This window comes from Lactuca sativa, chromosome 4, assembly GCF_002870075.4.
Source record: "Lactuca sativa cultivar Salinas chromosome 4, Lsat_Salinas_v11, whole genome shotgun sequence".
NCBI classification, from domain to species: domain Eukaryota; kingdom Viridiplantae; phylum Streptophyta; class Magnoliopsida; order Asterales; family Asteraceae; genus Lactuca; species Lactuca sativa.
The window spans coordinates 48,873,672-48,889,952 of record NC_056626.2 but is presented as its reverse complement, the minus strand read 5'-3'; the positions used below and the strand labels follow the sequence as shown (position 1 = coordinate 48,889,952).

Genomic DNA, 16,281 nt, shown 5'->3' with positions numbered 1-16,281 from the left:
CAACCCCAAACAATCACCAGAGCTACCTTTCATGATCACCCCATGCCGCCACCATCGTCGCCTTTTTCAGCCACTTTCGGTCACCTACTTTTAAAACCAAAACCACTACAGAACCATTGAGAGGAGCGTAAAAACCCTGCTAAGCAAATCCTCGTAGCATCTCACTGGAATTTCTTTTCCACCACATCTCGTCCGATATACTTCGTCTCAGGTCTACACCTTCACTGAAAATCACTCAATGCCTTTGGCTACCACTCCTTCATGTCTAAGAACCAACACAACCATAGAAATGAAGTTCTTGAACCCTTATTTTTCATATATGCATCTCATTCCGTATCTGCATCGTTTCATTGTACTTGAATTGTTTTTTTTTGTTGATCGATTTCTCAAATCTACAACTCATCTTAGATCCTCCGCCTTGATTTTCTGAGAGAAAAACGGAGTGATGTGTGGTGACAAGCTTGACGGCGTTACTCATTGGCCCTCCAATTTTTCCGACGGTGGTTTAAAGGTTCTGACAGCTACAATTAGGGTGGTGGACGTTGGGGTGTTGGTAATGGTGGTTCATGATGGTAGTGGTGATGGTGGAAGCCTTTTTTGATTTAACATTAATATAAATTCCAATTTAACAAGAAAGAAAAATGTAAAACAAATCTTAAAGGGCGTATGTAACGTCCCCATTTTTGACCCAAAATTTTCATTTTTATTTATCCAAATATATCATAGTATAATTATATTATGCACAAACATGTTGTGATTGTCCGTGTGTACAGTCGAACCTTGCCCTTCTCACGAATCAATGAAGTACCTAGAAAACATTTATAATCAACTGGGTAAGCACAAAGCTTAGTGAGTTTTCCAAAATATCATATACGACAATACATATACATACATACAAATAATGGCTCACGATCTGCCAATAATATGTGTATCTGTAACATCCCAAAAATTACGAGGTAAAAAAATTCATTTTTAATTCGATCAAAACACTAGTTATCTTTTAGCTAAACACCCATTATATATTTTTTTTTTCTAATTATTCAAAAGTATTTCATAAGAAAACAATTATCAGAGTACAATTCCAAAATCATTATAAGGTGGAAACATGAGTGGATGCGTTGCAATCAAGCCGAACCCTTCCCTTTTCGAATCGGAGGTACCTGAAAACATAACCATAATGTAACATCTCAAATTTCAAGACAATTTTTTTTCATTTTTAATTCTCAAAATATTACTCATAAATTCAAGGCTTCACATAAATTCTAATTTATTATCAAAACAACGTCATAGTATCCCAAAATCCTCAAATCTTCATAAGCCGACAGATGTGTACAATCATGTCTCCGCCTTCCCAGAATCCACATAAATACCTGAAACACATATAAATCTACACGGTAAGCACGAAGCTTAGCGAGTTCCCCAAAAATACCACATACACAAATAATTATCCTCTCATGGCTATGTCTCGATAAGGACCCTCCGGTCATAAATCTCAGTGAGGACCCTCTGGTCTCACGTCTCGGTATGACCCTTCGGTCATGTGTCTCGGTAAAGACCCTCTGGTCTCACGGCTCGCTATGGACCTTCCGGTCATAACTCAATATATGCACAAGATAATGTAACAACACAAATCACAAGGACAGAATGCACGATAACACATATCTCAATTTAAGCAAATAGGACCCTCTGGTCAATAACACGAATAAGACCCTCCGGTCACTCATAGATTACCACACAGGTAAGTATAGTGAGAAGACTCACCTCAACCGCTACACGAGAAATCCTACACTGTCGTTGCTGCTGCACACTGACTCTTAAAATGGGCCAAAACAATCCACCACCATAATAAAAAACTATACAAAACTACACCCTAACACTACGCACCAAAGATGGCCCCACCCAAACAAGCTCACAATGACCCAAACCTAATGGGCCCACCAAGGCCTAAACCAAGAGATCCACAAAAGGCTCACTAATGGCCCATTTCCAAATTGGGATCCAACCCCCATATGGGCCTTATCCTAAGCCCAAGGCTTCTCTTAGCCTAACAATAATCTCAGATGGCCCAGAGGCCCAAACAAAAGGTCCAAACAAAACAGACCACGGATACGAATCCCAAAACGCAACAAGCCCACAACGAGACTACGCGGGGCGTACCTCTCTTGGTACGCTCAGTGTACATGCGACTCCTGATCGAGGAAACTAGACTAGTACGCGGGGCATACTGGAACTTACGCGGGGCGTACGACTCAGGTCCAAAAACTCTATTTTCGATTTAACCACTTCAACCCAAAGCATCCAATCCTCAGGGAAGCTTCATTATAAGCTCCTAGCTGATAAAGTTGGCAACTTTATCAGTTTGCATGTCTTAATGGGACCCAAATTCCAAAAATAACCATTAAGACTCTCTTAAATCATCCTAACACATGCATGAAGAGGTCTAGACAACTAAGTTCTCATATTTATGAATCAAGGCAACCCAATACACTTAATAGGACAGGAGATTTACTCTAGAGTTCACCAAACTCACAAAGCTCCAATTTTGGGATATAAAACCCTAAAAATGGACCCAAAACCAAAACTATCACAACAATGAGCATATTTCGAACTTGATACCTCTGGAAGATGCACTAACAAGAGTAGAACACAGATCTAAAAGCTAGAAGCACTAACTATCCTCTTTCAAGGCTCCTTCTTCACCAAGAGCTTCACCAAGAACACTCAAACGAGCCTCCATACTCACACAAGCTAGGGGAAATGGGATTAGGGTTTGAGAGGGCTTGGAGACTGGAAATGGTGGCTGAAAATGAGGCCATCATGTTCCTTAAATAGGTTCACCTCAAAAATATTAGGGTTTCTTTATGGACCTAGTATGCCCAGCGTACTAGGTGGCCTCCACGATCATGTAAAGCGCATGAGTACGCTGCATGTACATAAGTGTACGCCCAATTGCCACCATTCTCAATAAGGACTAAACTTGCTAAAACTTCAAACTATCATAACTTCATTGTTATAAGTCCATTTCCAACGAACCTTATATCCACGGAAAGATAGCGAGAAGCACTATGCTTTTAGCAACTCACCATAACCTTAAAACTCCACGAACAAAACCCCAAAATTAATAAAAGACCAAGCCAACACCTTTACCGATACTCTTGGGCTCTAAAGCACAACCCGAACCCTTTTATCACACAACCTACCTTATCCATATCCAAAAAGGGCCTAATCCTTTCTTCTTCAAAGCCTCAAAACCTTCTCATGCCCGAGTTACGACCCACAAGCCTTAAATCACAAACGATCCGAAACAGGATGTTACATATAAAATTGTAAGCACAAAGTCTAGTGAGTTTCCCAAAATACCACATACCATACATACATTTTCCATGGGTTACCCCCGTAGCCTTTTCCCCTTTTCCCTAAAATGCGCTGGGCTACCCCATGGTCTGACATCCAAGTGCCATGGGCTACCTCCATGGTCTTTCCTTGAAATGTCATGGGCTGCCCCCATGGTCTAACATCCAAGTGTCATGGGTTACCCCATGATCTTCCATACAAATGTCATGTGTATATGCTATGTAGTATTGATTGCATGTATTGGTCTTGGGTATTATTCCCAACGCATGACGTGGTCAATACACGTGAGACGATCATAGAGAACCAACAATTATTCTAGAAGCAACCCCATTTATTTCCCCATTTTGGGTGATATGAATAGTATTACACCATATTTGGTGGAATATTATTCATATCCCCCAAAACGGGGATGAATTTTGAGTTGTCGGTTTTAGTCACTATTTTTGATATATTTATATATTTCTATCTTTTTATCTACTAGTTATAATTTAAATGTAATATTTAATATTTACAATATTTTGTTATACATAAATTATATTAATTAATTATAAATATAAAGTTTGTTTTTTGTGTATCCAATTCATATAAAAATTAAAATACATTTTGAAATTTTAAAACATGATAAGGTATTTTACAAAAGCTTATAATTTAAAATATATATTACAAAAGCATGTATTTATGATATTTTTATAAATGTATGTATAATATTACTGTAATGAAAAAAATATAGATTATATATTCATTAAAATTAAATTAATAGAAAAGATGTGTTTGATTATCTATGTAAATTGAAAGAATAAAATATACTAAGAACATACTTTTGGGGTAAAAAATAAAAAATAAAATACAACTATAGATGAAATAAAAATCCTTCCTAATAAATCAAAATCTTTTTTGCCACATGTCATCTTCTCCTTCATTTGGACACATAACATTTCTAGAATTTTTGAATTTTTTTATTTTCCACTTGTCATTTTATTGTAATTTTCATTTTATTAAATTAAAATTTCATATTTAATATGTAAGATAGTATATATGTAAAATATTTATTAGAAAAAGTTTATATATGTAACGTATTCAATGTATTTAAATTTTATTTTTCTCATATTTCTTATAAATTCAAACTTTTCATTTTTCTTATAAACTCAAACTTATCAAATTGTTAAATTTTCATATTTTTTTAAATCTACCATAATAAATAAGAATGATTTTGCCACATGTCCTCTCCTCATTTGTTTTGACACTTGTTATTTTCTAATTTTTTTTTGATTTATTTAATATCCACTTGTCATTTTTATAGTTTTTTTCTTTTTTATTCAAATCTCACCTATTAAATGTCACCTTATGTTAATTAATTCTATAAATATATTAATTAATGTACATAATAACTTTCTATTTTTAAATTTCTCTTTCTATTAATATATCTACCCTAATAAATGAAAATGACTTTGCCACATGTCATCTTCTCATTCATTTGGACACATGACATTTTCTAGAAATTTTAAAATTTTCTATTTTCCACTTGTCATTTTATTGTATTTTTGATTTTATTAAATTAAAATCCACATTTAATATATAAGGTAATATATATGTAAGGTATTTATTAGAAAATGGTTTATATATGTAATGTATCTAATGCATTAAAGTCTTATTAATTTTAATAATTCAAAAAATTTCTTATTTTTCTTATAAATTTAAAGTTTTCAAATTATTAAAATTTTATATTTAATTTTTTTTAAATAAACCCATGTAATACATGGGTCTCACACCTAGTTAATTAATGTATATGTATATTAATGTAGATAATACATTCCATTTGTGAATTCATATTAATTAATTTTATTAATATAGATTAATTAAGACGAAATTACATAAATAGTCCATACGGTTTACCAAAAGGTCACAAACTTAATTATTATTTTTTTATGAACATAGTCTTTGTGGTTATCAAAACTTTCTATTAATAAACTCATGTAATACACGAGTTTCACACCTAGTAAACTTATATAATACATGAGTCTTACCCTAAGGTTAAAAAATAAAATTAGATCGGAAATGAAACAATATTTTATCTTATTTTTTATTAAATATTTAAAGAAAAAAAAATGAAAGTGATACTTGTTTGGAGAACCAACCCACCACACAAATTTGAAGGGGAAATTATGTATATCAAGTTTTTTGACCTAAAATTATGTTCGTGAGTGACGTCCGTCCTGCTCTAAACCCCGCCAAAACCCTAAATCGTATCATTTTTCTCGCTCACCTCCATCGTATCAAAAGCGGATTTCAATCAGCTCTGAAAACCTAGAAAAATGGAGGTGGAAGTAGCAGAAGAATCAAGGGAGTTGACTAACAACGTCATGTGTCAATTAGCTGACCCGGAGGGAACGCCGCTCGGTGCTTCCATGTATCTTCCCCAAAGCGTTGGCCCTAAGGAGCTTCAACAGATGGTTAACAAGTTGCTCAACAATGTAAACCCTTCTTATTTACGATTTATTGTATTTCTTCAACTAAAAGTTCGGTTTAAATGCGTAGCTTTGGAATTGGTATCTCCCCAAGGCTGTAAATCCTTTTCTGGTTGTTTCAGGAGGAAAAGCTGCCATACGCCTTTTATATATCCGATCAAGAGCTTGTTATACAACTAGGAGATTATTTGCAGAAGAAAAAAGGTAAAAAGAACCCCTAGAAATTCAAGTATAATATCGTCTTGAATGTTATATGCACTGTTGCTGACTCATGAAATGTTATTTCTACTTCCTTCAGTTTCTGTGGAGAAGGTAGTCACAATAGTGTATCAACCACAAGCAGTCTTCCGCATTCGTCCAGTTAATCGATGTTCTTCTACAATTGCGGGTACCTTTCCAACACTTTGCTAATAAATTTCAATTGGTGGCTATCTTTTGAAGATGAATTCCACCTCAATGCGTTTCTTTTATCCCCATCAAATACACCCCTAATACATTGTTTTTATTTCATTTCTTCAAATTTTGTGTTTGCAGGTCATACAGAGGCTGTACTTTCAGTTGTTTTTAGCCCTGATGGACAACAGCTGGCTAGTGGTTCAGGTGACACAACTGTTCGCCTCTGGGACTTGAATACCCAAACGCCTATGTTCACCTGTACAGGTTAGAAACCAGTATAAAAAATTTACTTTCTTTAAAGATACAAAAAGAACATTTACAAACTCAAGTTCCATGTAATGAAGATGATGGTTTTTATCATAACTTCATAATCACAAAAACCAAACAAATTGTTATATTTTTACATATCTATTCAGGGCACAAGAACTGGGTTCTCTGTGTTGCATGGTCACCAGATGGTAAACATTTAGTAAGTGGAAGCAAGTCTGGAGAAATCCAAATCTGGGACCCACGGACAGGAAAAGCTTCTGGCAATCTGCTTACTGTAATTAAATCCTCTCTTTATCCATCCCCCAATCTTGTTATTTGATTATTTTATATGCTCTCATCTCACATTAATACATAAACTTTCAGGGCCACAAGAAATGGATTACTGGTATATCCTGGGAACCAGTACACCTCAGATCGCCATGTCGCCGCTTTGTCACCTCCAGCAAAGATGGTGATGCACGAATTTGGGATGCTACATTGAGGAAAACTGTTATTATTCTAAGTGGTCATACTCTTGCAGTCACTTGTGTAAAATGGGGTGGAGATGGAGTCATATACACAGGGTATTTAACTATTTATATATATACATATATCATAATTTGTATCTTGTTTCAAATTAAAATTATACCAATAAATGGTAATTAAAAAAGTGAACAACATTTTACATGATACAGATCTCAAGATTGTACAATCAAAGTATGGGAAACAACTCAAGGAAAATTGATTCGTGAGTTGAAGGTATAATAATTAATAAGTAATAACCACACAATGACACAAGCTAACTAATTCGTGTTCAATCATATATGATTACATGTATTAATCTGTAAATGTATATATATATATATATATATATATATATATATATATATATATATATATATATATTATAGGGTCATGGACATTGGGTGAATTCATTGGCATTAAGTACTGAGTATGTTTTACGGACTGGAGCTTTTGATCATACACGTAAACAGTATTCATCTCCAGAAGAGATGAAAGAGGTAAATTGTTGCTCCTTTTTTTGTTCTTGTGTTTTTAGTAGTCATTTATTGGTATGAGAATTGAATTTTTTTTTTATTCTTAATATAACAGGCAGCTTTAGAAAGATACAACAAGATGAAGGGTGATGCTCCTGAGAGGTTAGTTTCAGGTAGTGATGATTTCACTATGTTCCTCTGGGAACCTTCTAAAGACAAGCGTCCCAAAACTCGAATGACAGGTCATCAACAGGTACTAGTTTTACAATTATTTACTCATAATAACATATTACATTTCTTTATAACCATAATTAGCAATTTGCAACAAATAAAGTACAATGCCTATATTGTTAGCAAAATGAATCAAGATTTTTGAATTGAAAATATTTACAGCTGGTAAACCATGTTTACTTTTCACCTGATGGACTATGGATTGCAAGTGCTTCATTTGACAAGTCTGTCAAGTTATGGAATGGGGTTACAGGGACGTTTGTTGCTGCCTTTCGGGGTCATGTGGGTCCCGTTTATCAAATAAGGTTTAAGTTTTCTTTCACTTTTATATAAATATTAAATTTAATATAATTTTCCCCGTTTAGCTTCTCACAAATTGTATATGGCTTTTGGTGCAGTTGGTCTGCTGACAGTAGACTTCTCTTGAGTGGTAGCAAGGACTCCACCCTCAAGGTAAAATCAAGTTTTTTCTTTTTTAGACTTTAGTAACAAAATAAATAGTTAAAATAGTTATGATGTTATTGTACATATGTTTTTTAGGTTTGGGATGTGAGGGAAAAGAAGTTGAAACAAGATCTTCCAGGTCATGCAGATGAGGTTTGTTTTTAGTTCTTTTCTCATGGAAGATGTATCAGAAAAAAAAGATGATTAAAAAAAAGTAATATTTTTATTTTGTATATGTTTTAGGTTTTTGCTGTGGATTGGAGTCCAGATGGTGAGAAAGTTGCATCGGGTGGTAGGGATAGAGTTTTGAAGTTATGGATGGGTTAAAGTGTCATAAAGTTAAGAAAGCTTTATGTATATCAAGATATGTAGATTTTAAAGCATCATATATACACTGGTATTATGAGTTTTGCATAATTTAGGTGGTTTCCAAGTGTGACAAACCATGTGGTTCAGTTTTATTTTGATAATTTGTGTAACATGATCATTGTATTTTTTATTTATAACAGAGTTGAAAACAGTAGACACGATATAATACATTGTTCATTTGGTAACTTCAAACAAATCTAGAAAACATCATCAGGTGTTTTAGAAGCTTAGAAACTTCTTCTCTTTTAGGCTTTCAACAGTGTCCTTGATGCTTTCCTCAGCTGTAGTAAACTTAACACCTAAACTTTCTGCCTTTGTTCTCGATACAAAGAAAGGTGGTGTCCCAACATACTTGCTATCTTTATACCTGTCAAAAATTAAATAAAAAAAATATATTCCAGATTTTGCGTTTTGTTGGGTCCATATAAAGTTAAAAATAAGCTAAAAATAGGTTATAAATACCTACCTTTCAGAATAGTCAAGAGAAGGATAGTTTTGGTTTATGATCTTCATGATATCTGAAGAGTGATATATGTTTGCTACTAATAAGTATCTTCCATTTGCTTGGGGGTTCTCAAATGCTAAAATATGAGCATTAGCAACATCTCTCACATCAACAAGTCTATAAATTCCATCTGGGAATATTTCCTTTCCTGCATATGTATAATACATCATTCAACACCTTGCACAACATAAAAATTTAGACCATGAATCCATCAATCATGTATATGAATACTAGTTGTAGAAAAAAATTACCGGTTTCAATTAAACGAATAAATCCCTCAGAAGTGATGTTGAGAGTTGGTTGTAAAATAGGGCCGATGACAAACCCGGGATTTATAACCACCAACTCGAGACCATTCTTTTTAGAAAATTCTACTGCAGCATTCTCAGCCAGGGTCTTTGCAAGGGGATACCATAACTGTAATATATAAAATAGTATTTGATTAATAAAGAAGTTAAAAGTTTTAAAAACAATTATACCTCTTTTTGTTCACAAGTTTCAGGATCTGAAAACCAGGTTTCATCCACCACAGCACCAAAGTCTGGAGGTTTTACACCATATAGAACTGCAGCTATGGAAGATGTTAAGACCACTCTTTTGAGAGATGGAACTTTTGCAGCAGATTTAAGAACATTAAGTGTCCCCTTCACTGCAGGATCTAGCAATTGTGCCTAATAGAAATTAAGAAAAAAAACAATCAGGAATTGTATAATATTTGTGTTGATAAGATATGGGAAAGTTAATTGAGAGCAAAAGAAGGAAAAGCGACCTGTTGGCCAGAAACTGGAAACATAATAGGTGACGCTGTATGGAAGACACATTGACAACCATTAACAGCAGATTCGTAAGATCCTTCTTCAAGCAAGCTAGCTTCAAACAAAGAAAGCCTTTCCTTAGCTCCATCAAAATCAAGTAGGTGTTTTGTCTTCTTTGGATCATCTGCACCACATTTCAACGGAACATCAGCTATCAGAAGATATCAAACATAAACACATCTCAAGAATGAAAAAGGTCAAACAGTTGATGATTGATTGTTAAACTTACTACGTAGACTTCAAATCAACAATCTGAATACCTCTTAAACACTATTAGGTTTAAAAGACGGGTCAATTTTGGTCCCAGATCAACAATCTGATTCTGATTAATTATACAATAAAGCTAGTAGTTTGATTGGATTCCAACACAGAAAATAGCATAAACAACGAATTTTTGATCCCTAAAGAAGGTAGAAATTTATGTTCTGAATCAGGGCCGGCTCGGAGATTTTAAAGGCCCTGTGCTAAAAAAAATGAGGCCCTAAATATAATTTTTAATATATAAGGTAAACAAACTTAAGACGGTGAATTGTCGTTATGGAAAACTTAAAAGTAAACAAATTAATTAAAAAGAAACATATAGAATTTTATAAAAAGTTCAAGGGTTAATTATGTAACTTTTAAAAACTGATTTGCTAAACATAAGTAAGGGTTGATTATGAAATATATAGCATAAAGTAAGGATCAAAACTGTAATTTGAATTTTAAAAATCAAAATGTCGTGAATATGAGTCGAACAGATTATCGCTTGGTTGAAAAGGAAAAACGCTTTTGCCAGTTGCGCTATACACATTTTACGGAAAATTTCGAAGAGTTTCATATATATTTAATTATTAAATATATAATTTAATTAAAACTCCCTATTTTTTTGGGGGCCCTGTGCGGCTGCACCTCTTGAACTCCCTTAAAACCGGGCCTGTTCTGAATGTTTTGAAATGATAGCAGATTAAAAGTCAAAATTAGAGAGAAGGAGAGGCTAACCGAGGGATCGGACAGTAGCATGAACAGTGTAGCCACGTTGAAGCAAGAACTTGACGAGCCATGAAGCTATGAATCCCGATGCACCTGTGACACAGACCACCTTCCCTTCTCCGATCATCTCTCTGAAACCGAGGAGTTTGTCCGACACTTGAGCAGATGAAGAGCGTGACGTTTTGTAAATTTGTATATAGGAGAATCAGAGGGAAGTGCCGCCACCTTTTAGCATGGGCCTTAATGAAATAAAATATACATGGCTCATTTTACATGTTTTTGGAGTTCTTTTTTATTTTTTATTTTTTTGAGTAAGTTATAGTTTGGTCATGTGTTTTGCACTAATCGGCAATTTTTTTTTATCTAAATTTTAAAATTGGTAGGTGGTTTCAATGGTCCTTATAGACTTTGACTTTTACCGTCAATGACCCTCCCTTAACATATAAAGTGACCAATTTAGACATGTTTTGTCTTTTTGTTATCTTGTCATTTTTAAATTTGTTAACCATTTTTAAGAATTAAGGGATACACCACCCACCACTCATTAGTCGGACAACCACGTCACTGTACAAAGGTGCCACTTCCTCCATCATACACCACCACAAAATTAAATCAAAGCGGTAATAAACAAATTTAAGACAAAAACAAAACATACATTCAAAACTAGAAAACCTAAAAAATCATATTCAAAATCATTAACCTACAACATCAAAAGAAACATCAATTTTAAACAGTTAAATGGTGACATAAGCTTCAAAAGATTATTCATGAATCATAAATTCTAGGGTTTTGTCGATCATTAATTTAGCAAATGCAATTATCTGAAATCACAATTGTTCTTGATGGGGCAACGAAAGTGTGATGGTGGTGGTGTCATGGTATAGGGGACTAGGTGAGGCGATCATGATGGTGCCGTGGTGTAGTGTTTTTCAAGAATCGAGAGAGGGTGGAAAACATAGCTGAGGGTCGAAGAGGTGTCGACAGTATGGTAATGGAGAAGAAAGAAGGGAAGATGAAGGATGTATTGTTAATGTATCCTACATTGGTGCCACACACTCTTATAAGTGTTTCTATATGATAGAGTCTCCATTATCTTCATATGACTCTTTTATAGAGACAATCTTTGACTATACATATATCTTATACGGTATCACAATTTGCCCATTGAAAATAAAACATTTGCGAGTCTAGTCATGATTTTTGAATTGAAAATATTTAAAACCATGTTTACTTTTCACCTGATTGACTATGGATTAAGCGTGTCAAGTTATGGAATGGAGTTACATGAGCGTTTGCTGCCGCCTTTTGGGGTCACGTGGACCCCGTTTATCAAATAAGGTTTAGATTTTCTTTCAATTTTTAATAATATAAATTTAAGAGAAATTAAATTACCTCCTACCTTTTATGCCTACAATTATTCCTACCCATTAAAATTATGACAAATCATCATTCAATTTAATTGTAATTGATATATTCCTAATATAGCCTTAATGAGTTAGTTAAAAAAATATAGAATGATGACACTTGTCATAATTTTATTGGATAGGAACATTTGTAGGCATAAAAAATAGGAAGCAATTTAATTTCTTTAAATTTAATGTTATTTACCCAGGGTAGCTTCTCACAAATTTTATAGGGCTTTGGTGAAGTTGATTTGCCCACATTAGACTTCTCTTGAGTGGTAGTAATGACTCTACCCTCATGTTTTCTTTTCTTTTTTTAGTATCTAGTAACATGATAAATAGGAAAATACACAACAAGATTTTGCAAAGCACAACAAATTTATGCGAATGGACAATTATACCCTTTCATTATTTTACATTTTTTACCCTTCTACTCTAAAACCCTTCCCTACGTATAACCCATTCCCACGATCACGATAAGATACGGATTCAATTCAATCATCGTCCACTGCTTGCTTCACCTTGTTGCCGCCTCCGGCTTGCTTCATCGTCTCTGTAGCCTCCGGCTTATCCCACTGCCGTCGTTCATCAACTGCTTCAGGCTTGCTTCATAGGTACGCGCTAATTTTCGTTACAATTGCGATTTTGTTTCTAATTTTGACCGTTTCCCTGTATCAGTGTGTCTCTTATCTTATTTGCAAAAGCACTAAGTTGGAATTGTGAACTAATTTACAATCTTTTCTTCTAAAATCATGAACTGATTTTGATTTGATTAATTATGGATTCAATTTTCTGATCGTTCCAGTACAATTGCAACCTCAATGCGTCTCTTATCTAGTTTGCAAAAGCACGAATTTGGAACTGTGAACTGATTTGAAATCATTTCCTATATAATCATGAATTGATTTATAATTGCTTAATCATGATTCTATTTTGTGATCGTCCCTGTATAATATCAATGTTCTAATTTTGTATAGTTTCTTGCACAATATTGTATCAGTCTATGGTTATCAAATTTTCTAATTTATATCCAGTCTTCAAATCCAAACATCAATGTGAACTTATTTGGAATGAAGTTCTAGTTTTTTGATCGTTTACTGTACATCTTTGTGGCTTCACAGCAAGGGGTAAAGTGTAAAATTTGGTTAAATAGAGAAAAGGTTAAAATTGTCTATTTATTAAAATTTGTTGTGTATGGATAAATCTTGTTGTGTACGGATCAGCTCCCATAGGAGTACGATGCTATACATATCAAGATGCAGATTTTAAAGCATCATCTATACACTCCTAAACTGCAAATTTGGGCAGTGGTATTTTGAATTTTGCATAATTTAGGTAGTTTCCAAGTGTGACAAACCATGTGGTTCCGTTTTTTGATAATATGTGTAACATGATCACTGTATTTATTTTTTATTTTTTATAACAGGGTCGAAAACAGTAGACACCGTACAATATTGACATTGTTCATGTGGTAACTTCAAACAAATCTAGAAAACATCATCCGGTGTTTTAGAAGCTTAGAAACTTCTTCTCTTTTAGGCTTTCAACAGTGTCCTTGATGCTTTCCTCAACTGTAGTAAACTTAACGCCTAAACTTTCTGCCTTTGTTCTCGATACAAAGTAATTTGGTGTCCCAACATACTTGCTGTCTTTATACCTGTCAAAATTTAAATAAAGAAACAAGTATTTCAGATTTTGCCTTTTTTGGGTTCATATATATAAAGTTAAAATGAACCTAATAATAGGTTATAACTTAATTACCTTTCAGAATAGTCAAAAGCGGGATAGTTTTGGTTTATGATCTTCATGATATCTGAAGAGTGATATACATCTGCAGCCATAATGTATCTTCCATTTGCTTGGGGGTTCTCAAATGCTAAAATATGAGCATTAGCAACATCTCTCACATCAACAAGTTGATAATTCCATATGGGAGAAATTCCGTTCCTGCATATACATAATAACATAATACATCATTCAACACCTTGCACAACATAAAAATTTAGACTATGAATCGATCAATCATACATATGAATATTAGTTGTTGAAGACAATTACCAGTTTCAATTAAACCGATAAAGCCCTCAGAAGAGATGTTGAGAGTTGGTTGTAAAATAGGGCCGATGACAAACCCGGGATTTATAACCACCAACTCGAGACCTTTATTTTTAGCAAATTCTACTGCAGCATTCTCAGCCAGTGTCTTCGAAAGGGGATACCATAACTGTAAAATACAAAAATAGTATTTGATTAATAAAGAAATGAGACCCTAACTACATAATAAAGGTTTAAAACAATTATGCCTCTCTTTGTTCACAAGTTTCAGGATCTGAAAACCAGGTTTCATCCGCCACAGCACCAAACTCAGGAGGTTTTGCACCAAATAGAACTGCAGCTATGGAAGATGTCAAGACCACTCTTTTGAGAGATGGAACTTTTGCAGATGATTTAAGGACATTAAGTGTCCCCTTCACTGCAGGTTCTAGCAATTGTGCCTAATAGAAATTAAGAAAAAAAGAAACAATTCAGGAATTGTATCATATTTGTGTTGATAAGATATGGGAAAGTTAATTGAGAGCAAAAGAAGGAAAAGCAACCTGTTGGCCAGAAACTGGAAACATAATAGGTGATGCTGTATGGAAGACACATTGACAACCATTAACAGCAGATTCGAAAGATCCTTCTTCAAGCAAGCTAGCTTCAAACAAAGAAAGCCTTTCCATAGCTCCATCAAAATCCAGTAGGTGTTTTGTCTTTTTAGGATCATCTGCACCACATTTCAATGGAATCAGAACAAATCAAACATAAACAAATGTCAAGAATGAAAAAGGTCAACCAGTTGATGCAAAGTCGGTCGGAATATTGATTACAAAACTCACTACGTAGACCTCAAATCAACAATCTGAATACCTCTTAAACACTAACAGGGATAAGAGATGGGTCAATTTTGGTCACGCAATAACAATCTGATTCTAATTAATTATTCAATAAAGCCAGTAGTTGGATTGGATTCGAATGCAGAAAATAGCATAAACAACGAATTTTTCATCCGTACAGAAGGTAGAAATGTAGGTTCCTAAGGTTTTGAAATGATAGCAGATTAAAAGTCAAAATTAGTTGAGCAGGAGAAGCTAACCAAGGGATCGGACAGTAGCATGAACAGTGTAGCCACGCTGAAGCAAGAGCTTGACGAGCCATGAAGCTATGAATCCCGAAGCTCCTGTAACACAGACTACCTTACCTTCTCCGATCATCTCTCTGAAACCGGGGAGTTTGTTGGACTACGAAGAGAGGGACACTTTGTAATTTTGTATATTGGAGAATCAATTGGTATATATAGGAGAATCAATGGAAAGTGCCGCCACCTTTAGCATGGGCCTTAATGAAAAAAACAAAAAAGGAAAAAAAATACATGCCTCATTTGACATGTTTTTGGTGGTTTTTTTAGTAAATGGCAGTTTAGTTGTGTGGTTCGCACTTTTCATAATGCATTGAATTTTATAGAGTGCAATGGATTGCCACATCATTTTTCTATATTCCATACAACTCAATCAATTTTTTCCTACAATGCATTCAACTCTACAAAGTTCAATAGAAAGTTACAAAAGCTAATTTATAGCATGTATTTAACGTTAAAAAACTTTCATTTTTCCCATTGAAAAGTTCAATGGTCATTGAACTTCAAATTCATTGAATGCCAATGTGACATCTCACTATGGTAGAGTTTCATCTATTGAATGACAACTAAACTTAACACCTAATTCAACTCTCTCATTGAACTCACCATGGTGGATGCTTCATCTGCAAGTTTGTTCTAAATTTTAAAATTGTTATGATCGTCCTCGTGGTTTCAATGGTCCTTATAGGCTCTGACTTTTACTGTTAATGGTCCTCCGTTAACATATAAAATGACAAATTTATCCATGTTTTATCTTTATGTCTTGTGCTTTTTAAATTTTATTAACAATTTTTAAGAATTAAGGGATACACTACCCACCGTGATTCGTCGCTCAACCCCGCCACCATTCAACGGCGCCACTTCCTCCATTGTATACCGCCACAAAATTAAAATCAAAGCAA

At 34.2% G+C, this 16,281-nt stretch overlaps 2 protein-coding genes across 2 annotated transcripts; one reads left to right on the top strand and one right to left on the bottom strand.

Moving 5' to 3' along the window:
• The first annotated feature begins 5,528 nt into the window (after nt 1-5,528).
• On the top strand, nt 5,529-8,672 carry LOC111898928 (notchless protein homolog). Its single transcript, XM_023894842.3, has 13 exons — nt 5,529-5,825; nt 5,942-6,023; nt 6,118-6,207; nt 6,354-6,479; nt 6,632-6,759; nt 6,849-7,048; nt 7,160-7,223; nt 7,376-7,486; nt 7,578-7,715; nt 7,856-7,998; nt 8,092-8,146; nt 8,234-8,290; nt 8,381-8,672. The coding sequence occupies exons 1-13, from the start codon at nt 5,667-5,669 to the stop codon at nt 8,462-8,464; spliced, it is 1,437 nt and encodes a 478-aa protein (XP_023750610.1). The 5' UTR covers nt 5,529-5,666; the 3' UTR covers nt 8,465-8,672.
• LOC111899109 (uncharacterized) lies at nt 8,572-15,561 on the bottom strand. Its single transcript, XM_052770849.1, is given in 14 exon segments — nt 8,572-8,873; nt 8,973-9,159; nt 9,263-9,428; nt 9,491-9,682; nt 9,781-9,950; nt 10,808-11,005; nt 11,471-11,498; nt 13,717-13,858; nt 13,963-14,125; nt 14,128-14,148; nt 14,260-14,425; nt 14,505-14,696; nt 14,799-14,968; nt 15,338-15,561. Coding segments are annotated over 14 exon segments (2,061 nt in total). The 5' UTR covers nt 15,456-15,561; the 3' UTR covers nt 8,572-8,725.
• Nucleotides 15,562-16,281: the final 720 nt, after the last annotated feature.

What these genes read in the sequence shown, in the direction of transcription:
- LOC111898928 (XM_023894842.3), top strand. Translation starts at nt 5,667, where the DNA reads ATGGAGGTGGAAGTAGCAGAAGAATCAAGGGAGTTGACTAACAACGTC. An exon ending in TTAACAAGTTGCTCAACAAT is followed by an intron (nt 5,826 to 5,941) that starts GTAAACCCTTCT and finishes TGGTTGTTTCAG; the next exon opens with GAGGAAAAGCTGCCATACGC. An exon ending in GAATGACAGGTCATCAACAG is followed by an intron (nt 7,716 to 7,855) that starts GTACTAGTTTTA and finishes AAATATTTACAG; the next exon opens with CTGGTAAACCATGTTTACTT.